This window comes from Delphinapterus leucas, chromosome 10 (genome assembly GCF_059928025.1).
Source record: "Delphinapterus leucas isolate spDelLeu-1000000601 "Yukka" chromosome 10, BTC_Dleu_Yukka2, whole genome shotgun sequence".
Taxonomy (NCBI): domain Eukaryota; kingdom Metazoa; phylum Chordata; class Mammalia; order Artiodactyla; family Monodontidae; genus Delphinapterus; species Delphinapterus leucas.
The window spans coordinates 37,970,129-37,996,883 of NC_143138.1; the positions used below are offsets into that span (position 1 = coordinate 37,970,129).

General features: G+C 52.2%; 1 protein-coding gene across 2 annotated transcripts in view; it reads left to right on the forward strand.

Annotated features, from left to right (window-relative positions):
* Positions 1-8,751: 8,751 nt before the first annotated feature.
* Positions 8,752-26,755, forward strand: part of CPNE5 (copine 5) — a 92,756-nt gene continuing 74,752 nt past the window's right edge. Inside the window, exons 1-3 of one of the 2 annotated variants that reach the window (XM_022581768.3) lie at positions 8,752-9,195; positions 22,822-22,862; positions 24,867-24,913. In XM_022581768.3, coding sequence (XP_022437476.1) covers positions 9,101-9,195; positions 22,822-22,862; positions 24,867-24,913 — 183 coding nt within the window. In that variant the 5' untranslated portion in view covers positions 8,752-9,100. The remainder of the gene's footprint in view (positions 9,196-22,821; positions 22,863-24,866; positions 24,914-26,755) is intronic. The other variant, XM_022581770.3, reaches the window with a different exon arrangement.

Here is a 26,755-nt window from a genome sequence, read left to right on the forward strand (position 1 = left end):
AAATGGCCATTTCACATTCACTGTATAAGGAAAGCCCCCAAGGAAAGGGAGTCCAAGGTTCACAACTGTCTTTGGAAACATTCAGCTCTAAGAGAAAATGTTCCCTTTGTGCCTCCCCTTTTTGAAAGCATTTGTGATACTTTAAGAGAAAACGAGAAGGGAAGAAACTCATGTTTGGGGAACGTACCACATGCCAGGTGCTTTACATCAATTATTCCATTTAATCCTCTGAAGGCCTGTGAACAAGACATCATAATGTCCGTTTCATAGATGAATCCATTTCATGGATGAAGCTCCATGTCAGATGGCTGGGTTTTGGCAGAGCTGAGCTTCAGGCTTGGGGTCTGCTGTCTCCCTCGGCCATACCCGAAACTCCCACAGGAATGGTTTCCATACCATTCTCTGCCCCCTCCTCCCTCCAGCTCAGAAAATATGGAATCTGGTTTTCGAGCCAGGTCATTGTGTAACCTTGGCAACTTCCTTGAGCCATAGTTTTTCCATCTATGGAATGAGAAGGCCAGACTTGGTTTCTCTGGTCTAAACCTGGGCAGTTTTATGATGGTATTTTCTTGCAGCACATTCTCATCTAATTGGACTTTTATACCAGTTTGGAGGGGATGGGCGTATGGGTATCATCATCCCCATTTTTTAAGCTAGGGGAACCTGAGAAGCAGAGATAGAATGAGGGGTTCAAGGTCATAACATGAATGGTTGGAATGGAGACAACCCAGCACTGCCTCTTGCCCCCAGGCAGGCGGGCAGGCGGCCTCTGAGAGGCTGTCAGCAGCAGCTCCCAAACCCTGACACCTGAGCCTCACCCTGGCTCCTGATAGAATTATCGGAGAACTGGGGAACACATACTTACCGTAATCAGAGCAACTTTTCTTAGCCAGGGTTGGAGGAGGCAAGATGTGAAGTGTGTCTGATGAGCTCCTCTCTCAGTGCAGGGCCCAGAGTTAATAAAACTCAGGGAAATCACATCGGGCAGCTGGAGATGCAAGCAGACGGGCTCCAGGGGCAGGGCCACTGGGACTTCAGCTTCCACACAAAGCCAGGCTCGTGGCATTTTGTGCACATTTCAGTTTTCTTCAGCAGCCAGGCAGGCAGATAAAAGCAGCTTGGCATGAAAATGAATTTAGCACTTGGGGAAAAAAAAAAAGAATGTTTCACCCTTGGTGGCTTTTCAGACTGCCCAGTGCAGGTACAGCCAGGGGACATGCTAAGGAGCAGCAGTGTAGGGAAAATCCGAGGGCGGGGGTGGGGTGGGAAATAGCCCCCTGCCCCACCCCATCAGCCTGAGGTGAGGAGGGGCACAGAGTCCTGAGGCCTAGGCAGACCCTCAAACAACTGTGGCAGGGGAGAAATGGGAGGGATTTGGGGGAATAGACTCGATCAAGCCTTTCCAGTTGAAAGTCCAGCTCTTTCATCCCTCACCCAGGCCAATCAGGAAATCATCAAGTGTGTCGGTGGGAGGCTGGGACTGCAGGGAGGGACATAGGCTGCTTTTAAGCTTCTGAAGATTCAAATGCGAGGATTCATTCTCCAGTTCCCAAGATGCGAATATAAGAGGAAATGGGCTGATATCAAGTGGAGAGAGAGTTCAGGAGGCCCAAGAGCAGACTGGCTGACTGGGGGGTAATATATTCAAATGTAATTAAATCCAGCAAAAAGGAAGAGAGGGAAGCTGAGGCCTGGGAAAGGCTAGGCTGTGGAGGACCAAGATCCAAGACCAAGACCTTCAGGGCACGCCCCCTGCTAGGCAGGAGAAGAGAGAAGTGTCTACCTAAGAGAAGTGTTTTGGAGGTTCAATGGAAGGAGAAACTCGGTGACCTTGGGTGAATCCAGGCTAGCTTTCTGGAAGAGATTTTACCTGAAAGAAGGGTAGAATGTGGGCCTGGTGGAGAGGAAATGGCAGGAAGAAAGGCTGGGGGCAACCACGTGGCTGGTCCTGGTTGGGTGTAAAAGGCTGATGGTGGGGGTGGGGAGATGGAGGTTCACATTGGCCCTTATCGCAAAAGGCCCAGAGATAGGACACTTGCATTTATAAATAAAGTCAAGGGGACCCATCCCTTCTTGAAGGAGCTGAGGTGAGAAAAAAGGTCTAGGAGTTGATTCTAATCTGAACTCCTGTTAGTTTTTACCTCCAGTTGCTGCTTATTAGCAAAACAACCTCGGGCCGATTTCTTTCCCTCTCTAGGACTCAGTCTTCAGATTTGTAAAATCGAAGTGAGTTGCATTATCTTAAAAGTCCTTTGCAGCACTGAGGTTTCCAATACCGCAGCTAACAATAGTGACTAAATACTGGGTTAAATGTGTGTGTGTGGCGGGGGGAGGGTGCACAGTGACACGCTGTGATGTCTGTGCTGGACAGGGTGAAAAGTGGAAGGGACAAGGCTCTGAGCACAGATCACATGGTGCTGGACTAGGCCCCATGGACATGCGAGGGGCTGTGTTGCAGACACTGAGTCACCTAGACAAGCCCTGAGTGAAGATTGGAACAAGAGAGCCTGGTGTCAGGCGAAGACAGGGGCTTTGGTCTCACACAGTCCTGGGTTTGCATCCTGTCTCTGCCACTTATCCGTGTGAGCTTGGGCAAGTTAAGGCCCGTATTCTACAGATTCCTATAGCATAACTCAAAACGAGTGCTCCAACTCCACTGGACAGAGCTTCTGAGGAGACTGGGTCTCCCTCATCTCTCTATCCCTGGCAGTGAACTAGCCCAGCTCACTGCACAGAGTAGTAAAGTTTTATCAAACGAGACAATAGCATCATAGTTATCGTGAGGATTCAGTGTGTGATGGATGTTAAATTCTTATTGCTAAGCTTATTACATGGTAGGTTCTCAGTAAACAAAATAAATAGATAAGAATCCCTTCCCGGGCTTCCCTGGTGGCGCAGTGGTTGAGAGTCCGCCTGCCGATGCAGGGGACACGGGTTCGTGCCCCGGTCCGGGAAGATCCCACATGCTGCGGAGTGGCTGGGCCCGTGAGCCATGGCCGCTGAGCCTGCGCGTCGGGAGCCTGTGCTCCACAACAGGAGAGGCCACAACAGTGAGAGGCCCGCGTACCACCAAAAAAAAAAAAAAAAAAGGAATCTCTTCCCTTCTCTGTGCTACTGGTCAAGGAGCCCAGAGATTCTCAATCTGATAGTTGTCAATTCAACAACTGAATTCGTAATAGATGCTCAATAAATGCTTGCTCAATAAATGGAAGGCTAGATGTGAGATGTATGTGGTAGTGAAGACTTGGGCCCTGTTTGGGACTGCTAGGTGGAAGCCAAGGGTCATCATGGAGTCAGTGTTTCAGAGGGGAGAGGTGAACTTTTCATGTAGTCATACGATCAACTGAGCACCTATTACGTGCTAGGCACTGTCTTTGGAGCTGGGAGTGTAACCATGAACAAGGCAAAGTTCTTGCTTGCATAAAACTCGTATTTTCGTGGGGGAACAGACAAGGGTACTGCTCTGAGGAAAAATAAAGGAGGGTCAGGGGGCTGAGAGTAACAAGGTACTGTGTTAGGTAGTGTGGCCAAGGAAAGCCCCCTGCAGGGAGGGCATTTGGGCAGAGACCTGGGTGACCCGGGACAAGTGTTCTAGGCTGAAGGAACAGTAGGTACAAAGGCCCTGAGACAGGAGCCTGCAGGGCCAATAAAGAGGCCAGTGTGGCTGGAGTGAGGACTGTGAGGGGGAGAGAAGGACGAGATGAAGTCAGAGAGATCACAGAGCCCATGGCCCATCAAGTCCTTTTACCACAGAGAGAGATGGAAGCCAGGGCAGGGTCTGAAGCAGAGGAGTGACACAACCCGACTCTGGTTTCAAGTGGATCCCCTGTCTGGTGTGAAGATTCTAGTAGCTAGACTGTAAAGGCAGGGAGGCCTCCCTCACTTGGAAAAGCAGGAGAGGCTGGAAGGAGGAGCACAAGAGAAGTGAGAGAGGAAGCCCAGGGGTGGGAGTGGGGGGCGCAGATGGGATCCTAGGGGCGGGAAAGGCTGCTGCACCAGCAGCTGGAAGGCCCTGGGGCTTCCCTTTGCCCAGATGACTGATCTAGCCATGCTGTGATGTGGGGAGAGGCAGAAAGGAGGGGCAGGGTGGGGTTCCAATTGGGATGGTGGGGCATCTCCAGGAGGAATGGGGGCTGGAGGTGTGGAGAGCCCTGTGGCCAGCTTGTGCCTCTTGCTCCACCCCAGCAGAACATGGCTGCTCCTCAGACCTTCTCAGGCAGGTCCGCACTGCACTTGGGTGCCTGACCTTGCTGTTATTAGTGGAGTTTCTTATTGAGGGAAGAGTCAGGTGACCTTGAGTCCTTTACTCCCCCTCTCTAAACTTTTTAGTGAAAGAAGGGGTTTAACCTAGATGGTCTCCAACCAAGCCCCTTCTAGCATTTCTATTAATGGATGGAATCAGACACTGCATCTCCCCTACCTCTCTACTGCCACAGTGGTTTCAGGTTCCTGTCACGCCCTCTGTCTTTCCATCTCCCCAGGGCTCCCATGTACAGTGGTGCAGGGCATTCACCTCACAGGGGCACCCAGCCAAGGGAGTAAGTGGAGGCTCAAATCAAGCCCATAGTCTGCTCCACAAGCCATGTGCCCTGGCTGGCTCAGGGATGCATTTACCCAAAGTAAAGAAGGCCTTTTTCCAGCTTGTTCTGAGGTGCAGTATGGATAGCCCCCACTCCCCTGTCCCATGCTCACTCCATCTTCTGCTCCTCTGTGTTCCTTTTGTCTTACCGTCCCCAGCCTCAAACAGGGCAGATCTGAGGGCAGCATTTACACGACAGGCCTGGGGGAGGGCGGGGGGCAGCAGCTGCCTCATCTGTGAGCTCTGCCTCCCGAGCCCTGTGGTGCTTTTCCTCTCCTCACCAGTGCTGCGGGTTGCCTCTCGAAATTGCTCTGCTGCCATTAACACTGCACATTAGGTCAGATGAGAGTATGTTTGCAGTCTTGGATGGCAAAGACAAAACGCTGATGCTGATTATTCCAGATCTTCTGGACATGGCCCATTCTGTGCTCACAGTTTGTAATCAGAGGGACGAGCATTGGTTACAGGGTGGGGTGGGCAGAGCTGTGGTTGGCTCTAATCTGGTTGCCAGGCCCAGACAACACGTCTGCAGTGCCTGATGGCCTGCCGGCTGGCTTGCCTAAATATCACAGGTGACCTCAGTTACTTGACACTATCACATCCCTCGAAGAAGAAATGACCTCTCCAGTGTCAACACCATAGACTGCTTTTGAACCATCAGCAGTTCATTTGCGCGAGCACTGTGAGCATTTTGCTCTGGGCCTGATCAGCAAGTTTTGTGTTCTGCGGTCACTGGTTAGCTATGTAGCTATGGGGTGTCTGTCAGACCACCCCTCCTTCAGTGTCCCCTTCTGAAAAGCCTCTGTGCCCAGAGGAGGCCAAGGCCCATGACCTTGCATCATGGCCCCTCACCTTCTGGCCTCATATTCTATCTCTGCCACTTTCAACCTGTGCTCCAGCCACACTAGGATCCCCAAACATAGCTCTCTGGCCCTGAATCATGCTGGTCCCCTGCCAGGAGCACCTGTTCGGCCTTGTCTTCCAGGCAGAAGTTAGTTCATCATCCGTAGCAGCCACTGTCCTGTCTGTACCCTCACCTTTACCACTTCAGTGCACTCCAGCCCCACATCCAACTGTCAGCACCTGTACTTCTTTGCCTGATGCTTTCTCTGGCTTCTGGAACCTGCATTGCCACTTTGTGCTGGTCAGGCCAGAAGTGTCAGGGAATTAAAGCCCTCCAGAAGCGGCCCTCAGCCACTGAGCCAGTGACTGATGAAAGTTGGTGTATACATACCCCTGCTCCCTCGCCGCTCTGGTGGGCTAAGTGTGAGGTGTGTTTTGTATGGTCTCCTAGAGCTCCTCAGTGGGAATGAGCCTTAGTTGCCCACAGTGATAACTGGTTTGATAAACCACCCTTATAGGCTGCCTTCCTTACCTCACCTCCACACTCCCCACATAGCATTTCCTTAATCTCCCCAATAAACTGCTCACATTTAAATCTTTCTCTCAGGGTCTGCTTCTGAGGGAACCAAACAGACATCATCAATGTCCATCTCAGTGTCACCTCCTTTTTGCAGTTGCTCCTGACCCTCCCTTGTGCCCACTCCTGGGGTAGAGCTGTTGGTCACTCTTCTCTACTCTCTGGGCCCTTTATACCTACCTCAACAGCACTCCTCATGCTGCATTGTCATTTATTTTCTGCATGTCCTGGGGTCCCCACTGGCCTGGAACTCTTTGGGGACAGATACTATGTCCTTTTCACCTCTTTATTCTCTGAGCCTAACACAGCACCTGGCACAGAGATGGTGCCCAGTATAATTTTTTTTCCCCAAAGAGCCAGCCATGGAAATGCAATGACTGAGGGGGAACGGAGAGAAACAGACAAGTTCCAGAATTTTTCTAGAAAGAGAATCAGGGGATGCTGTCACATTACAAGGTTATGTGACCAGATGCTGTCACATTACAAGGTTATGTGGTAGAACTTCAGTCTCACCACTCACCTGCTTAATTACCTACAGTGGATCCCACCTGTTGTCCTCCTCAACTGGGCCTAATTTCATGGATGACTTTTAAGACCCTCCATCATCTGGCCCCATCCTAAGAGGCAGTCAAGGTTTGTTCAGTCAGGCTTTGGTCTCAATGGCTGGGGTTCAAATTCTCACTCTGCCAGTTCCCAGCTGGGTGATCATGGGCGAGTTACTTAGCTTCCCTGGGATAATAATACCTCATGCCTGTACTTATTTTGAGAATTTATAATCACGCATAGTCCTTGTGAATATATTTAAAACCACTGAATTGTACACAAGATGGTGGAATTTTGTAGTACGCAAATAATATCTTAAAAATTAAGCATGGTGTCTGGCCCAGGACAGTCTCTTCGAAAACGGAATGGTGGTTATCACTGTTACCAAGGAAGTTTTCCAAGGGGCCCTAGCACCTGGCAAGGCACAGGGCAGGTATTCTGTAAATACTGGTAGAATGAATGGATAACATATTCCACAAGTATGTCTGGAACATGTGTAGGACAGGTATGGGGTGGGGGGAGGGAACAGAGAGTCCAAGCCCAGTTTTGCATCCTTCAGAAAAGGAGGCCCGACTTATCCTGCAGAGAGGGTCTTAAGCCCAAACCGGAGAGTGGAGCCTTCTGACGCAGCAAGCCCCCACTGCCCTGGGCATCCCAGCGCCTTTGTTCTTGCTGTCGGGTCCCAGGTTGCAGAACACACTGCAGCCAATCCTGAGCCATGGGTAAAAGGAAAACACTTAACCCAGGCCGATGAATGTGTTCTTATTTATCTTTGACTCTGGCTGTATCTGATGTTCTGGGAATTGACTTCAAACAGAATCTCGAGGCGCCTGTTAAGGCCCAGCTGCCAAAGCCAGGCCCGCGGGGCGTGGCTTTTCCAGGGCCAGCCTCAGGCTCTAGGCCTCGCCAGGACCCCTCTCCGGGGCACAGGGGCGCGTCGTGTCCAAACGCCGGGCGGTGGGCGCGGAGGAGGTTTCAGCTCCGCAAGGGTGAGACTGAGGCTGAGGAGGGGTCGCTGGAGATTTCCTGGAGACGACCCTCTGTGCGAAGCCCTGGAGAGACGCCACAGCACACCCAGAAGGGCGAAACTGGGGCAGGGTGGGGCCGCAACGGGCCTGGCTGGGAGGGGGCCCGCCTGAGAGGTGCCTCAACTCTCTCCTCGCTCCCACGGCTGGGATCAGAGCCCAGCACACAGCAGGCGCCTACTTGGTGCAGGTTGCAGAGAACCCCCGGGGATCTCGGGCCGCCCTCTGTCTGGCTGGAGGAAGCTTCTAGACCTGGGGGCTGGTTAAGCCGTGTGGTCACGACGGGCCGGGGATGGGGAGGGCACTGTCGCGTGGCTTAGGTGGCTGACTCCGCGTGGCCAGGCCCGGCGAGAACCAGAGGCGGATGGGGGAGCGCCCATGCACCCACTCTGCCTAGGCCTAAGGACCCTCACTGGGAAACCGAGGCGGCTCCTCCAGACACCGGGGTCGGCCCCACATGCTTCCCCAGGAGATGTGTAATCTGTTTCTGGACTGAGACCTGCCCTCCGTTGGAGCGCACCCTCAGCAAAGATCCCCCCCTCCAAACCTCTGGTTGGGGGTTGCTGTCCCTTTTGCACAGGTCCCTCCCCACCCCCGCTCCGCATAGACCCTTCTCATACAGATGCCCCTTGGTTCACACATCCCTTTCCCTCCCCGGAGATGGAGACCCCTCAGGGAGGTGGGGAGTGGAGGGCGGGCGCAGACGGAGACGCGCACGGCCGAGACCATCTCTAGCTGTCACTCCCCAGGCTCCCAGCATCTGGAGCCGCGTCTCCACGCCCGCCACACGCACAGAGATTCACATGCTCGCAGGGACACACTCACACTAGCGCGCAGACCCCGCCCGCGGCCCCGCCCCGGCCCCTGCGGGCGTCCCCTCCAGCGCTCGCGCACCCGGCGCGCAGCCCGCCCCGGGTGGCGGGAGGCGGCGGCTTCGGGCAGATTTGATTTTCCCGCAGCCCGGGAGCCCCGGAGCCAGAGCCCCAGCCGAGGAAGTGGCGCTCGCAGCCGCGTCCCCAACCCCGCCGCGGAGACCCAGCGAGAGGCGCCGCAGCCCCTGCGCTCCGGGCTCGCTCCGCGCTGCCTGAGTTCGGCCACCCCCGCAGCTCGCGCCCCATCCGGCCCCCCACACCCCTCTCCTTCTCCTGCACCCTTTCTGTCCCCGCCCCAAGCTCCCCGCCCCTCTCCCGGTGCCCCCTCCACGACTCCGCGCGTCCCTCCCGGTGCCCTCTCCCCGCGCTCCTCCGCCTCTCCCGGCTGCGCCTCAGCTCCCTTGTGCTCTTTGCGCTTCTCCGCTGGGCCCCCAGCCTCCTCGTCGCGTCACCCGCGCCCCCTCCTGTATCCTCTGCCCCCGCTCCCTCCGCCCCGCTTCCCTCTCTCACTTCCCACGCCCCCTCTTCGCTCTCCTCTTTCCTCCCTTTGCCGCCCAGCCCCGGCTCTGGAGTTGGGGGAGAGCCCAGGGTTTCGGTTGCTTCGGAGGAGGCGTGAATCGCGCAGGGATTTACTAATTTGGGGTGGAGGGCGCGGTGGGCTATGGAGCAGCCCGAGGACATGGCGTCGCTGAGCGAGTTCGACTCCTTGGCGGGCAGCATCCCGGCCACCAAGGTGGAGATCACCGTGTCCTGCAGGTGAGCCGCCCGCTGGCCCTGGCCCCCGGCCCCGCCCCTGGCCCCGGAGCCCCTGCGCCCCTTTGGCTCCGACCATCTACCTCCGTGCGCCCCCTTCCAGAGTGTCCTCTTCTCCAGGACGCCCCTTTGCCTTTCCTGCAAGAGCCCCTGCCCAGCCACGGGTGGCGACTGCGGAATGGGAAGCCAGGCTTAGGGTCGTATCCCAGAAAGTTTGCACTCTGGGCTGTTGTTGAGAGGAGAGGAGACACAGGAACGGGGGTCCAGACGCCCGTGTGGGGAGAGGGAGGGAGTGAAAGGACATAGCAGGGTCTTCACAGCAGTCTATTTCTGATCATCCCCTCCCCAAATCCAGAAGAGAATGATTTGCCTCATCCCTCCCAGGCGTGCCCAGCCTCTGCATTTTGTGCCCTCCTTCCCTCTCTTCTCCCCCCTCCTTTGCCCCAACACCCTCACCCTCTCCTCCCTTACCCATCCACCATTCTAGACCCCAGGATTTGAAAGCCTTTCTTCACCTCCAACAACAAAACTGACTCTCAGGAAAGGATCAGATTGACTCATTCATCCTGAGATGTGGACAATTGATAACGACTTAAAGTTGCACCATTAGAAAAACAATAACTGGGGGTGCAAAATCTTAAGCCAAAGGACTAGAACGCTGAGTGTGGAATTTTAGAGTCCAGCAGGGGAGGGGGAGGAGAGTTTTTGTGGGCTGCCACCCCCAAATCCTCAGTCGTGTCACACAGGCTTTGGGAGTCACTTCTCCATCTAAGCTGGGTCTCCCCCAGGTTCTCCTATCTGAGAGGAAGGCTGCCCCAGGCAGTAAGGGATACAAGTGGGGAAGGGGGAATTTATCCCTAGTGCAGTCACCCTGTGGCTGGCCTAGGGTCACTGCCTTGCTGGGATTGTGAGGGGGCACTGTGGCCTACGCAGAGGCCACCTCTTGAGTTTCCACTGGAAATGCCATTCCCCTGCCCCAAGTGACCAACAGCATTTCCGGGGTCCTGGGTGTGCACTTGTTCCAAATCGCCCAGGCCTCTCTTTGATCAGACCTTTCACCCACCCTCATGGCACCCCAACCCTGTGTTCCCAAGTTGTGGCATTGGGGAGGTGTAGATGGAGCCAGGGGAACTGGGCTGGGATGTGAAAGAGGGAAGGACTTGGCGGGGGCTGCGGTTTAGGGTGAGTGGGAGTGAGGGCTGATGAAGTTGAACATAGCTGGCCCCTGCATCAGGCCCTTCTGGGGGCTCCTGTGGTAACCCCACATGTCTCCCCTATGGTCCTACATACGGTTTTGTCAGAATTATCTCCCAAGGCCATTTTGCATCTTGCCATTACTCTGCTGGGAGATTCCTGACTGCCCATTAGCTCCGGCCTCACCTCCTCAGCCATCCACAGCTGCCCCAGCCTGTCCTCCCTTCCCTGCTGGTGCATAGCCCTGCGCCAGATGCTCCTTCCCAGCCTTCAGTCATGCCTGTGTCGGAGCTGTCTCGGGAGGCTTTTCACCTCAGAGCCTCTGAACAGCACAATCTCCATCCATATCTCACCCTGCCTTCATCTCTGCCAGTTTGTGTCCCCCCATCCTGAAAAGCCCGGCCTCGTGCTCCCCACTTCCAGCCATCCTTCTCACCCTTGAGAGACACGCAGCCCAAATCACTGCCTTCTGTGTTCCCTGGGTCCTGAGCACTCAGCCTGGGCCACCGGGTCTCTCACATATTGAGCACAAAACCTCTGAAGACATCTCAGGTGTGTAGACTTCATTCCTCTTCCCCCAAAGCAACTTTGTAAGCATTTGAGGGCAGCGATCCCCACCCTGACTCAGACCCACGAACCCAGAGGAGGCAGAGGGCACAGGGCATTGTGGCTTTGGAATCAGATACTTTAAAATGGAATCTGCTCCACCACTTGGGGCAAACTTTTAGCCTCGCTTTCCCCCATTTGTCAAGTGCAAACAACGAACCTGTTATTCGTGGAGAAACCTTATTCACAGAGGTACCCCTCATGCTTGGAAGCATGGCTGGCATGTAGTAGGTCCTCACCGAATACTGTTGGAGGACTTAATTTACAGGAGTAGAGGATCATGAAGCATCCAGCATGCTGCTTTGCACTTGCTTCGCACACAGTAGGTGCTCAATAAATAATTACAGTGATTATTGTAAGGCAGTAGCACTTGGCCCCTCCTGTTTGCTCTCTGGAAGCAGAGGTGTCCAAAGACTCAAACCTTTTGCCTAAGCAGTACCTAGGGATGCAGTTGAGTTCCTGGGGGATGTGATTCTGGGATCAACCCTGGTGTTCATTCCCTTTCATGGGACATCAACCTGAGAAGGGCATGACCCAGGCTCTGCTCCTGCCCTCCCAAAAGCCAGAGAGTGGGGAATAATGAGTTTTGGTAGGAAGGGGTGAGGAGGGAGGAGTCACCTGGAACGGAAGGGAGGCAAGAAAACAATGTGGATAAACTTGAAATTGTAAATCCATCTCTTTGCCTCAACCAGGTCTAACTATCCAGTTTCTAGAACAGATCGAGAGAGGGAGAGAGAGAAAAGGAAAAGGAGGCAAGGAGGAGGAGGATGGGGAGGAGGGAGAGCTGCACAGAATGGCTTTCTCCAGCATATTCTATACTCCATGGCCACCAGTTAATGAGAGCCAAGGCCTCCTCCCCTGCATCTCATGGTCAGCATTCACTGAGCCCGGGGGAGGAGGCTACAGGGTGCCCCTGCCCAGAGCATCTAGGTGACACCTGCTGGTGGGCAGGGAATAGTAGGGCAGGCAGAGGGGTTGGTGGACTGAGAGCTCCAGGGGGCTTCAGAATGGGCAGCTGGGGATGAGGGGTCCAGTGTTTCAAAGGAACTGGAAACTAGCATTCCTGGGAGCTAGTTCCCTTCCCTTCTGCTCCTTAGGAAGGTCCCTGCCATCCCCTGCAGCCCTAGGAGGTCTCTGCTGTTGCCTAGGGGAGGACCTGACCCCCACCATGCCTATCCTAGGACACTCCTAGCTGAGCAAAGCTGCCTGGCACAGGGGCATGTCTGAGCCCTAGCACAGGACCACAGCAGAGGCCCATCCAAGCCTCTGCTGAAGGCAGGTGACACTGTGGGATGGATGTGTTTGGGCCCCTGCTTCTTTGTGTTGGGTGTCTCCTGGGCTAATCTATAGTCTACTCCCAAACAATTGTTTTCACTGATTTTGGTAAACTCGGGCCAAAGATTTTAAAGCCTCTGGTTGTCTGGCTCAATGCTTGTAAGAACATGAGTCTATGGGGTCTGTCTACCTGGGTTCAAATCCCTGTGATTTTGGATAAAGCACTTAACTTGGGCTGTGGTTTCCTCACCTGTAAAGTAAGTGTAATAATCCTTATCACAGTAGAAGGATTAAATGGACTAAGCCATGAATAGTAATTTATGTTGCCTATTATTTGACACCTGAAAGTAAATAAAAATCTGTCTCTATAGCTGGTTTGTGTGGGTTCTGGAGATCTGATCCATCTAGAAAGTTCTATTTCCCCCCACCCCCAGCTTTATTGACATATATTTGACATACTGTGTACATTTAGAGATTCTGAGGGGTTGTTTGGGGAGTAAGGTAGATGGTTTGTGAAACCAGATTCCAGCAGGCATCGTAGAAAGTGTGAGCCACGAGCTTCTCTTTTCTCTGTTGGTCTGTTCCAGACCTTTCCTGACTTTATTAGCCTCCCTGCAGACCCAGTCAAAACTCACCTGTCCAGTGTCCTGTTCCCAAGGGCCCCACTATTTCTCTATGCCTCGTCTGATGCAGGGGTCCAGACCAGCGTGTTGGTTAGAAAGAGCAATTTGCATTTTTTATGTAACAGGAAACCTGTGCACTTCCGCGGGGTCTTGCTGGCAGAACCACTGAACGATTCTACATGGCGGGGCTCCAGAGACCCACAGGGAAGGCAAGGAGGGGACAGTCCAGAGGCAGGTGGTGGCTTAGCCCTGCTGGGATCTCTCAAGCAGCTGCCCTCTCCCCTCCAGCTGACGTGGGGCTGGTGGGCAGCTGTTGCCTCTGCCCCAGAGATGTTGTTTTCTGCTGTCTGTTCAGGTTGGCGTTTTGGAGAGGCAGCCTAGCTCAAGAGCTGTGCCCTCAGCCTCTCAGAAGGGGTGTGAATGGGCTCAGAACACTGTCTTCTGACAGGCAGGGGGAGGGTGGCTTTGGGGGAAGGAGGAGCCTGGGGGCAGTGTGGCAGCTGTTAGAGCCATTGCTAGGAAAAAGAGGTCTATTCAGCCACTGACTACATTAAGATACTGTTTAGTGGAGCCAGAGGAATAAAAACAGTGGGATTTATTGAGTGCTTACTACATGCCGGGCATTAACATCTGTACTAGGCTGAACCATATGCAATTGCCTGTACTCAGCTGTTTTTAACCTACTCAAATAGCAATTTGGTACAAACTCAGACTATTATATTAGTTTTCAATTGCTGCATAACAAATCACCATAGTCCTAGAGCTTAAAACAACAGCCATTTATTATCTCACAGTTTCTGTAGGTCAGAAGCCCAGGCACAGCACAGCTGACTTGTCTGCTCTGGGTCTCTCCAAGCTGAAATCAAGGTGCCTGCAGGGGCTATGATCTCATCTGAGGCTTGGGGTCTAAGCCAAGCTCATTTAGGTTGCTGGCAGAGTTTAATTCCTTGCAGCTGTAAGGTTAAAGTCCTGTGTTCTTTTTGGTTGTTGGTTTGGGGCTCTTAGCTCCTACAGGCTGCCCTCAGGTCCAGCCACGTGGGCCTCTCACAACATGGCAGCTTCCCTCTTCAAAGCCAGCGGGATAATCTCTCCAGAGTCTGCTACTTGATATAAAGTAACAGAAGTGAGTATCCTATCATATTCCCAGGTCCCACTCACACTCAAGGGGAAGGGATTGTGCAGGCTTGCCCACCGGGGGTGGGAATCGCAGGGACCATCTTAGATTTCTGCCTACCACAATTACTGCATCTTTTTTAACCTTACGACAATCCTGTGAACTAGGAAAATACTAGTAGTATTTTCCCCTTTTTGCTCATTAGGAAATCGGGGCTCAGGTTAAGGAACCGGCCCAAGGCTGTACAGTTAGTGTGTTTTGGAGAAGGGGATCCAAATCCAGTTTCCTCAGACTTCAAAACCTTGAGAGCCTCTTGAGTTTGAGGATTGGGGTCTCCAAGGATGAGAATCATGGTAGGGCCTGGGTACCAACCATGGTAGATGTAGCCAAGAAGTAGGTACTCTATCTCCAAGGATGAGAGGCCTTCCTTGTTCAGGGATGCCAGGCAAACCCAGAACCAGAGGAATCCCTAGGGAGCAGAGACCAGAGAGAGTCATGGGATTGCAGCTGGCCTTCCCTGGCATCTAGACCATATGGTAGTAGCTTACCATTTGTCCTCTTCCAGCCCACAGGTCTCCCTGCTCAGACCTAAGTCCATTGCTGGAGATGACCTACCATTGGGAAGAGAGGGTGGGGAGGAGGTGAGGGGAATAAGGCTGGAACGAGTTTGGGGCACAGAGGAATCAGATTCAGTTAGGAATTCTTTGGCTGTAGGTAACAGAAAATCTGATGGTAGGTCAAGCCCAAAATACATTTATTTTTCTCAGATCACAGTGAGTCTCTACGTAGGTTATCTCAGTTCCGATTTGTCAGCTCACTTTGCCATCAAGGATGCAGCTGTCTTTCTATTCTGCCATCATCCAAATGGTGGGCCTCATTGTTACAAAATGACTGCCTCTTTTCTAGGTATCACAACCACATCCAAAGACAGGAAGCAAGACATTGGACCAAAGGCCTCTCTCTGAAAATTTCTTTTTATCTAGAAAGCACAGTCGCTCCCAAAATCTCTCAGCAGACTTCCCCTTCTATTTCAGTGGCCAAAGGCAGGTCTCATGTCCACCCCAGGCCAGTATATTAGTCAGTTTGGCTGGCAAAACAAAATACCATAGACCGGGTGACTTAAACAAGAGAAAGAAAAATTTATTTCTCACAGTTTTCAAGGATGGAGGTCCAAGATCAGGGTGTCACATTCTGGTAAGCCCTCTTTCCTGGCCTCAGATGGCCACCTTCTCACTGTGCTCACATGGCAGAGAGAGAAGGTGAGAGCAGAGAGCAAGTTCTTCTTATAAGGGCACTAATCCCATCATGAAGGACCCACCCTCATGACCTCAAATAACCCTAGTTACCTCCCACAGACCTCATCTCCAATACCAGCACATTGGGGGTTAGTGTTTCAATGTATAAATTTGGGGGATTACACAATCAGTCAACAGCAACAAAGGACAGGAGCCTACTTTCTCTGACTTTAGGCCATCTGCATCAGATAACTGAACCAGTGTGGATTCTATTAGGAAGGGAGTGAGGAATGCTTGCTGGGTGGACAGCCATGGCCTCTGCCACAAGGAGGCTTTCCAGGTGACCCACAGACTACCTGAGATCCCTGGGGCTACAAGGGGCCTCGAGTTTGGTGTCTTTGAGGACTGACTCCTCAGATTTTCCTGCAGTCAGTGGACAGCCAGTGTTAAGTGACTGGGGACTGATTTTCCAAGCACAGCTTGGCTGGACCCCTGACAACCTCTTTTCCTGCTAGTTTCCTGGTCAAGAAAAAAAGACTTAGTGTGATTCCAAAACATTGCAAGGTGCCTCTGTCTCCTAATGTCCCTCACCTCTGCTGGCCTAGCCTAGTGCTCCCAGTAGGAGAAATTTTAAGACTTGATGAATGGGATGGGGGGTGGGCGTGAGGGAGAGAAAAATCAAGCACACTTCCTACATTTCTGTTGTAAGCTATTGGCTTCACAACTGCACAAGGCAGGTATGTGACTGCGTGCACAGATGAGGAAACTGAAGTTAAGTAGCTTGTGCAAGGTCACAGAATTACCATGTGGCTGTGTGGAGATTCTAGTTTGAATGGATCTGAGGCCAGAGCTCAGGCTGTTTTTCCTCGGTCACGTAGCTTAAGAGGGACAGTTATTACAATAATTAATAATAACAAAAATGCAAATAGCTCCAGGAAGGAGAGCTCTTTAAGCCACGTGAAAATTGCCATTTAGACCTTGCTGAGGTTGCCTGGCAGGGAGACAGTGCACGGGAGTGAGGAACAGGATTTGAAAGGGGAGATGGGCGAGTGCCAGGGGCTGGATGCCAAGGTCCCTCTCCTTTCCTGGGATTACTTCTGCCTGTTAGGACAGGGAGCAGGGCAGGGAGAGATGGGAAGCCCTCCAGTCCTCTTCAGCTGTTCCTTTGAGAGCACCCCTGATGAAGCTGGGGGTAGGAAACGGGAGAGTGAGGATGTGAGGGGCACTGCTGGTGGGGATTTGGGAGACCCTGGATTTTAGTAATGCAGGCACCTCTGAATGGTCTCCGGCTTCAGAGTTCAGTTTCGGTGCTCCTGGCAAGCTGGGTGACACTGGCACACCTCAGCCCCAGCTGTCTTGCCTGTACAATGAGGCAATGTCTACCTCCCAGCATTGATACATAGGGTGAACAGGGTGTCATAGGTTAAGTACACAACAAAGGATTTGGTGCCGATTATATCCACGGTTAATGTGGCCCCCTCCCACCCTCTTTGCCTGCTTGGGGTTAACCAGATGTTTGGTGTTAAAGTGCTCCATGGAGAAATAGGGTGCATCTGGAGGGCCCCTCAAGCTCCGGGGTCTCTCCAGCCTCTTCAGGATTCCTGTTTCTCCCTGATAGTGGTTTACCTGTCCCCAGTCTGCTCTCCTCAATGAAGGCTATACAACAGCCAGGTGGACCCTGATGGGCGAGGACATGAAGGTGCTTGAGGTCCTGATCAAGCCCAGCAGTAGGGAGCAGGGAGGGGAGAACATGGGGATTCCCTAGAAGCCACCTTATTCTCCACAGGGCTTTTGTGAGCATTTATTGTATGCCAGGCACTTAAATGCAAATTAGTATGTGCCAGACACTGTTCTGTTTTGCATATATGAACTCCATTAATTCTCAGAAAACCTGTAGGAGAGAGGGACTATTATTACTCCCACTTTACAGATGGGGACACTGATGCATAGAGAGGCTAAGTGAGGTCATACAGCTAAGGGGTAAAGCTGGGTTTTGGACCCAGCATTGAAGATCCAAGCTATGTGCTCATCACCACCAACTTTTTGTCAGAGGTTGGAGGGATGATTAGGGAGGCTTGTTGGAAAGAAGTTAAACCATATTTTTGGGGACTTCCCTGGTGGTCCAGCGGTTAAGAATCCACCTTGTAATGCAGGGGACGCGGGTTCCATCCCTGGTCGGAGAACTAAGATCCCACATGCCCCAGGGCAACGAATCCTTTGCGCCACAACTACTGAGCCCGCACACCACAACTAGAGAGCCCATGCATCACAACGAAGAGCCCTCACACTCTGAGTCCGTGCACCACAACTACAGAGAAGCCCGTGAACCGCAACTAAGACCCGACGCAGCCAAAAATAAATAATGAAGAAAAAAAAGACCCAAAACAAACAAACAAAAGAACCCCATATTTCCTTAGCCTTTGAACCTCAGGAAGCTCTTTGGGAATATGATGAAAATTCTGCAAAAAAAAGAATGCATCCATATGGACCAATATGCCACATTTTGCTTATAGTTTCAGGGGGGTCCATGGACCTCTATTAGGGACCGCCAGTCCAGGAAAAGCTGAGATGAGTGTTCTTGGTGCGTTTCCTTTTATTCTATAGCCAGAGTCATTTGCTAGTAAATCCACGGAGCGTGTATGGGCTTCGTTTAGAGACAACCTGAATGTGTGATGATCAGTTCACTGAGTAATTTAGCACAGGAGGGACTGTGTCTACCCGCTCGGACTTCCTGAGGCACGGCTGTGTCTCTTCTCAGACTGGGACTCCCTGAGGGCAGGGCTGTGTCTCCCCTCAGACTTCTGCTCCCTGAAGTGAGGGCTGTATTTCCCCTCCGAGTAGGCCTCCTAAAGGCAAGGCTGTTTTCTCCCTCTCAGACTGAGGCTCCCTGAGGGTAGGATTGTGTTTCCACAGGCTGGGGCTCCATAAGGGTCAGGCTGTGTCTCCCCTCAAAGTGGGGCTCCCTGAGGCAGGACTGCGTCTCCCCTCAGACCGGGGCTCCGCGGGGGCGGGGCCGCGTCTCCCTTCAGACCGGGGCTCCCCGGGGGCGGGGCTGTGTCTCCCCTCAGACCGGGGCTCCCCGAGGAGGGGGCTGCGTCTCCCCTCAGACCGCGGCTACCCGAGGACGGGGCTGTGACTCCCCTCAGACTAGGGCTCGCTGAGGACAGGGCTGTTCTCCCCTCAGACCGGGGCTACCTGAGGACGGGGCTGTGTCTCCCCTCAGGCTGCAGCTCCCTGATGGCATTGCTGTTTTTCCTCTGACAAGACTCCCTGAGCGGAGGGCTGCATCTCTTCCTCTTTCTGACTGGAGAGCCCCAGCTTGTATTCTGATTCTTGTAAGCTTCTCATTGCGAAGGTGTCACCCTCAGGCCCTGTCCTTTAGCACCAGGCAGGAGTTCTCATTTCAGCCTTTCCAGTGCTTTCTGTCTTTGCTGGGGTCTTCTCAACGCCCAGTGCATGCTCGTTCTTCCTGCAACTGTTTTTGAAATGATTTTGGGGGGGAGAGCAGTGAGGAAAAGAGCATTTTGTTCTGCTCCCTGATCTTGATTTAAGGAACAAAAGAAGCCAAGCTTTAGGCTGTCACTAGGACATCTGAAGAATTTTATGCTTTTTTGGGGGGAAAAATACATTTGCCTGTTGGAAAAAAGTCTCTTTGAGCTCTCCAAAGAAAGATAGTGGAGAAAAGCACTTATGGTTTGGTCTCTCTGTGTCCTTGCGGTTTGAGCCCTGCTTCGCGTTGGAAGACCTGGTTTTTTACCCCTTGGCTTCTTACTGGCTCTGTGCCTGTGGGCAAGTCACTCACCATCTCTGAGCCTTGGCGTCCTCAGTGGATCAACCCCAACAGGGCACTGGGAGTGTATGTGATGGGATGGGCTTCCTGGGACCTGTAAGTAGAAGTGGCTTGTGTCACCTGTCCTGTCTCTCCTTTGTCACCAAGTGAGCCTGAGCACCCACCAGGAGAATGACCGCTCCGCTCAGCACCAGGCCGATGATGGAGACTAACCTGTGTGATGAGCCTCACTCTGTCCAAGTGCTCCCCAACAGTCCTAAGGGAGGAACTGTTTTTTAACTCCACTTTACAGGTGGGGAAACTGAGGCACAAGGAAGGCAAGTAACTTGTCCAGAGGTGGGATGTGAACCCAGCTTATGTGACTGCAGTCCATATACTTAACCATTAGGCTCTACAGCTAAGAGGAAGTATAGGGGCCAGCCCTGAGCATGACCATGTTGGGAGACAAGAGGCTTGCTCACCCATTGGCCATTCCTTTTGGTTTTCCTTCATCCATCCAATTTGCCAGGACCCTGCTCTGAGTCAGGTGCTAGGCTGGCCTGGAGCAGAGTTGGGGTCCCTGCCCCGTGTGAGAGACAGAGGCACCCCTGATATTGCAGTCCAGGGTGTGCTGAGTATGGTAATGGGTCCTATAAGTCAGAGGATGGCACAGTACAGGCCAGAGAGAGCTCAGAGGAAATGGTTGTTGGTCAGTGTCTGTCCAAGGAAGGCAGAATTGAGGAGAATGAACAGGAATGGTTCTGGAAGGATGGTAAGGATAATCTCAGCAGAGTAGGGGGAAGAGGGTTTGCATTGTCTTCAGGTGCCATAGCCAGGATGACCCATGCCACGCGGCTCAGTGAGAGTCCGGAGGGTCACTGGGCAGGGAGCCACCGAAGCTAGGTGACTGGGTTCTATTTCTTAGTCCAGCTGTGTGCCTCTCGCCCAGGCAGGTCCCATCTGCTTCTCTTTGAAGATAAGACCCCATATCTGTATCTCTCTCTCTTTCTGTCAATCTCTCCCTCTCTCTTTCTCTTTCTCTCTCTCTCTCTCTCTCTCTCTCACACACACACACACACACACACACACACACACACACGGTCTCACTCTCTTTCTCACTAGCTTAGACATGACTGAACCTGAGTTCCAGAACTAAACTTGGAGGAGGCACAGACCTTGGAGAAGTCAATTGCCTTCTCTCCGAGTCTCACACTCCTGATTTATAAAGGAATTAGAAAAGGTGGCCTCTGAGGTCCCTTCCAGATTGAACATTCTAGAATTTTATGTAATTATAGAATTTCATTACAGAATTCAAAGATAAACCTCAGCACTTGCTTTAGTAGGAGTCCCCCTCACCCTGCCCCCTCTTTCTCCATCCCCCAACCCTCTGTATTACTTTCCAGCTCCTCACCGCATCTCAAGTTCCACCACTGTAGAGGCATCTTTGGAATTTAGGCATTTTGTCCTTTGTTTAAATCAAGACAGACACTCCTGCCCTGAATCCTAGCACACTACAGGAGGGGAGGGTCAGCCCAGGTCCAGGTCAGCCCATCTCGGTGTGGATGAGCATATATCAAATTGGTATCTTACCTGTAGCTCCTGCTGCCTACTTTTCAGAGCTGCCTGTGTATCATTTCATCTGATGCTCACTGCATTGGGCTGGGAGGTTTATCAGAAGGTTTCCAAAGGGACAGCCGCTGGGAGCAGGTCTGGGAGAGGGGTGATGGAGGCCAGCAGAAGGGTCCTGTGCCTTTGGGTCATGGAGGGCTAGCAGGGTAGCTGCCTCTGGGGAGAGGACCCTGAATGAAGAGACTGGAGCAGAGGATGGGAATCTGGTCGGGGACCAGAGCTGGTATGATTGATGAGCACCATCTGGGACCTCCCCGGGTAGCAGAGGATGCCGTATCCTGGCACCAGGCTGCTGTTGCATCTATCTGTCTGTTGGTTGGTCTTTGGCTCCCACCTCAGAGTGGGGAGCATGGGTGGTGGGGTTGACTGTGGGTCAAGTTGTCCAGACAGGCTGTCACTGCTGATGGCTTCAGTGATGGTGACTTAGGGTGAGGTCTCCTTCTAGACCTTTCTGGCTTTGCCACTGCTTGTGCAGCATGGCTACTCCCTGCCCCTCCCTGGGCCTCAGTTTCCCCCTCCTCAAGGAGAAGGTGGAACAGATGATCCTGAGGGACCCATCCAGCTCTGATATTTGGAGTTGGCTGGCAGGAAGCCACATAGCCTAGTGTTTCTCCTCTCTGGGGAAAGGGTGCAAGGGGCATCGGGGCCCGTGGGGGAGTAGGGGAGTGGAGGCGGGGACGAGAAGACCCCCGGGGACATCTGGGAGGCAAGTGGGACATGGGTAAGATGGTTGGCAAGGGCAGAGCTTGACCTTAGGACAGTGTAGGAAGGAGTCAGTAGCTCCAACAGGTGGGAGGGCTCACAGGAAGCCCCTTCTGCAATAAAGCCCTTGCTCGAGTCAACAAGGGTCTTCAATGAGTGGGTCTCCCGGTGGGCACCTCTGGGAGGCTGTGTGAAGCACAGCTCAGAGCTGTCCCGGGGGGAGTCAGGAAGCCGGGCATTTATCCTCCAACTCCTGCCCATCATGGGCTGCCGTGGGGAGTGTAAACTTCCTGGTATTTGCAGCCCTGCCTCCCCGAGAAAGCCCTTGGAAGAGAAGTAGGAGGAAACTGTGGGTGTGTACAGGAACTAGGAGGGCTGAAGGGGTAGGGCCGAGCATCAGCAACCTTCAGAGCTGGCACTCTTCTCTCTATTGTACAGATGAGGAAACAGACTCAGAGAGGTTAAGTCACTTCCCAGCCAGAGACCAAGTTTTCTTTGAGCCATGTTGCTTCCTGACAGCAGTGGGTCACTGTGGAGTGAGGGACACCAGATGTGCAGGACACGCCCTTGCCTGATCTCCCTATGATCTCCCATCTGTGAGATGGGATAATGCTTACCCAGTACTGATCTTGCAGGACAGAGTGAGAATTGGGAGCTAATATTTGCAGAACGCTTAGCGCAGTGCCTGGGGTTCAGTGAGTAGGAGCCATGATTGCACAGAGGCACGGAAGGAGGGGCTCCGCTCCTGTTGTGAGAGCTCTCTGCCTCCAAACATTGTGTCCATCATTTTCTGTTTGTTTGTTTTTTTGGCCACGCTGTGCGGCTTGCAAAATCTTAGTTCCCCAACCAGGGATTGAACCTGGGACCCTGGGAATAAGAGCGCAGAGCCCTAACCACTGGACCACCAGGGAGTTCCCAGTCATCTTGCTTCATGAGTTCAAGTCTAATTGTTAGGACCATGTGTTAGCTCTGGCCTTGACCACAAAAGGACCCTGTTCAAATGAGTCTGCATCCCCTGGGAGGTATCATTAATTAATCCACTGGCACAGGTGAGATGATTGAATAAACTGGCTGTAAGTAGAGCCCTGAGAGAATGGTACATTAGTGGCTTGATTTCACTTTATTTTTTCAGAGACAGAGAAGTGGTAAAAGGAGAATTTCTAGAACAATTTCTACAACATTGGGCAGATTGTGTTTCGGCCCAAGAGCAAGGGGCTGTGGGATCCAGAGCACCAGGGTCCACAGGAGTGTGTGTTGGTGGCGGGGGTGAGAAGCAGGAAGCACCACACACCCTAGGAGCTGAGCTGAGGAACCTCTGGGGCCCAGCCAGCTCCAATGAACCCTAATAAACTGTGCTGAAGGAGCCTCCTTCTTCGCATTTGCCTGAAGCCAGGCCCGAGGCAGCCTCCGGATCTCAGTAACAGCCTGAATCCCCTGAGATCCTTGGGCTGTGCTAACTCCTGCTCTCTCCCCCTCTTTCAGGAACCTTTTGGACAAAGACATGTTCTCCAAGTCTGACCCATGTAAGTCCTGCACTGACAGTAATAACAGTAACAACAACAGCAACGACATTGTTTTATTTTTTTCTTTTCCATGATAGTTTATTCCAAGATATTGAATATACTTCCCTGTGCTATACAGTAGGACCTTGTTGTTTAACTATTTTATATATAGTATTAATTCCAAACTTCTAATTTATCCCTCCCCCCTACCTTTCCCCTTTGGTAACCATAAGTTTGTTTTCTATATCTGTGAGTCTATTTCTGCTTTGTAAATAAGTTCATTTGTATCACTTTTTAGATTCTACACATAAATGATATCATACGATAGTTCTCTTTCTCTGTCTGACTTACTTCACTTAGTATGATAATCTCTAGATCCATCCATGTTGCTGCAAATGGCATTATTTCATTCTTTTTGTGGCTAATATTCCACCGTATATATGTACCACATCGTCTTTATCCATTCATCTGTCCATGGACATTTAGGTTGCTTCCATGCCTTGGCTATTGTAACTAGTGCTGCAGTGAACATTGGGGTGCATGTATCTTTTCAAATTAGAGTTTTCTCCAGATGTATGCCCAGGAGTGGGATTGCTGGATCGTATGGTAGCTCTATTTTTAGTTTTTTGTGTTTTGTTTTTTTTTGCCGTATGCGGGCTTCTCACTGCCGTGGCCTCTCCCGCCGCGGAGCACAGGCTCCGGACACGCAGGCCCAGCAGACATGGCTCACGGGCCCAACCGCTCCGCAGCATGCGGGACCCTCCCGGACCGGGGCACGAACCCGCATCCCCTGCATCGGCAGGCAGACCCCCAACCACTGAGCCACCAGGGAAGCCCTATTTTTAGTTTTTTAAGGCACCTCCGTATTGTTTTCCATAGTGGCTGCACCAATTTACATTCCCACCAACAGTGTAGGAGTATTCCCTTTCCTCCACACCCTCTCTAGCATTTCTTCTTTGTAGACTTTTTGATGATGGCCATTCTGACTGGTGTGAGGTGATACCTCATTGTAGTTTTGATTTGCATTTCTCTAATAATTAGCGATGTTGGGCCTCTTTTCATGGGTCTATTGACCATCTGTATGTCTTCTCTGGAGAAATGTCTATTTAGGTCTTCTGCCCATTTTTTGATTGGGTTGTTTGCTTTTTCTGTTATTGAGCTGTATGAGCTGTTTGTATATTTGGAAATTAAGCCCTGTTGGTCGCATCATTTGCAAATCTTTTCTCCCAGTCTGTATGTAGGCTGTCTTTTTGTTTTGTTTATAGTTTCCTTTGCTACAACGGCATTATGACTACTACAGTAGCCAACACAGGAGCCTATACTGAGTGCTCACTATGTACTAGGCATCGTTCCCAGTACATCAAGGCTATCTAATGTTTCACAGATACTGTCTGGAGAAAGAAAACTTGGAGGTCTGACCCTTCCCAGCCCCCGTACTTGTGAAGCCTCAACACAACCAAGTGGGTAGGGAGGGCTCAGAAGGTCTCAGCCCCAGTGAAACCAGTGCATTTAAGAGCCCCAAATATCTGTGGCCTAGGGGGATGAGCACTGATTTTGGAGCCCAGGGTTCTAGCCCTAAGCAATGCTGCTCAAGTATATGACCTCAGACGACTCATTGGCCTCCTCTGATCCTCAGTTTCCCCATCAGGGAAGTGGGGCTGATGATAATAATAGGCCCCATGAGGCCACCTTGGGCTCTAAAGGGACAAGCAGGTTTCAGATGCTCTCTCCTGCCACACCTCTGCCACTCAGTCCTCTGTCATGCACACCTGTCTACCTGCCTCACGCTTTACACTTGCTCTAGCCTAGATGTGAGTGACCCCGACCCTCCTCCCAAAGGGTGCCCCTCCCAGACACACCTATGTTCTGGGCCCCCTCCTCCAAGCTGACACCACCCAGACCCAACACTGCTACCCAGGCCATAGTGTCCTGAGGCGCCTGACCCTCCAGGGCCCTCCGCATCTGGGGCCCACACCTTCCTCTTGGCCTGGGGTGTTAACCCTTTTTTCTCTCCTCTCCTCACAGTATGCGTCATGTATACTCAAGGGATGGAGAACAAGCAGTGGCGGGAGGTAGGTACAGCCCCTCTCCCACCGTGGAAACATCAGCCTGTTCCTGATTGTCTGTCTGTCTGTTCATCTAACTCTGCAGTCATCCCACCTGATGTGTTTCCAACTTCAGCATCTAAACCCCCGGGAAGGATAGTAAGGCGTGCAGAGTCTTGTCCTTGCTGATGCAAGAAGAGACTAAAGATGGAGAGAAAGTTCCTGTCCTCAGGGAGCCCCAGTCTGAGGGGGGAGACAGGGAGTCCAGGCCCACCAAGATCATGACCAGAGACATGGGCACAGCATCTAGCACCATGTCTCAGCCAGAGCAACCTTCCCGTGGTTTTTGACTAATGTGAGTGAGTGTGGCTTTAGTTAGGTGACTCCCCTCGTCTTTGAATCAAGTCTCAGCTGCTTAGTCTGACTTCCAAGCTCTGCCATAACTCAGGATGGCCCGCTTTTCCAGCCTTGTCTCAATTCCATTGTCCCCACCAGAGGCCTTTTGCCCCTTGTGATAGGGTGTTTAAGGAGAGGGCAGACTTGAAGTGCTCACTCTTAAGAATCACAGACACTTTTAGTGGGTGGCTGCTAGATACCTTCAGTCTATTCCCCACCCAAAAGCCAGAGGAATCCTATTAAAACCCAAGTCAAATTCTGTCCCTCCTCTGTTCAGAACCATCCGGTAGCTCCCATCTTGCAAAACTAAAGTCTCTGTGGTGACCCAACAGGCCCTAAAGGATCTGACTTCCTTTACCTGACTGACCCATTCCCTACTGCTCATCCCCTCCATCACTCCACTCCAGCCACACCTGCCTCTTCCTGCCTCAGGACCTTTGTACTTGCTGTTCCTTCTTCCTGGAATGCTCTTTCCCCAGATGTTCACGTGGCCCCTCCACAGTTCCCTCAGATCTTGACTCAGACATCACCCTATCAAGGCCTTCCCTTGGCTACCCCATCTAACATTTCAGCCTCTCCACCCTTTCCTGCTTAATTTTGCCTCCTTATCGCTTTTCACCATAAGCCATAAACGATACTCTGGTTTACTTATTTATCTTGTTTGTCATGTGTCAGCTCCATTAGGGGAAGGATTTTCATCTGTCATTAACTCTTACATTTTGAGCACCTGGAAAGATGCCCAGCACACAGTAGGTGTTAATAAATGGCTGTTGAAGGAATGACTGGATTAGGAAAAGGAGCCAGGTGACAGAGGCTGGCAAGGATGTGGCAGCTGTTGTCTCGTTCCCATCTCTGCTTCCTTCTTCCCTTAGACCTTCTGTGCCAGCTGGTTTTCAGGTGCAGAGAATAAAAGGGGGAACTGGTCAAGGGGGAGGGTCCTTGCAGCCCCTGGCTCCTGTCTGAACAAAGAAGGAGCAGACCTCCTTACTCTTAGAGAAGAGGATCTGGCCAAGCAAGGATGAGGTCAAAGTCTGGGAGGTGAAGAATGTTTTCTTCCAGGGTTGAGGAGGTGGGAGTGAATTTACTGGACTCAGAACTGAAGGGAGTTTCCCGTGACCTTCATAGCTGTGCTCACTCCTTCTGGTGATCAGAAGAGGCCCAAGGATGGGACGAGAGGGAATTTGACCTTGGCAGCCCTACCCATGCCCTTCTCTACCCAGACCTGGGAGGGAGGCCCAGGGGCTCCGGATAGAGACTCAGCTTGGTGTCTCCACTGAGAGAGGGAGGTACCAATGACTAATGGAACAGAGACAGCTCCAAAGAGCAGAAGGACACAGGTCCAGACCCCAGAGCCTGCGGAAAGGGAAGGAAGAGGAGTGGTGCATGAGATGACCAAAGCCAAGAGCCCACAGGGGCGGTGGTCCCAGGTGACTTGATGCGAATGAGAGCAGCCAGTAAAGCTTCAGTAATTCA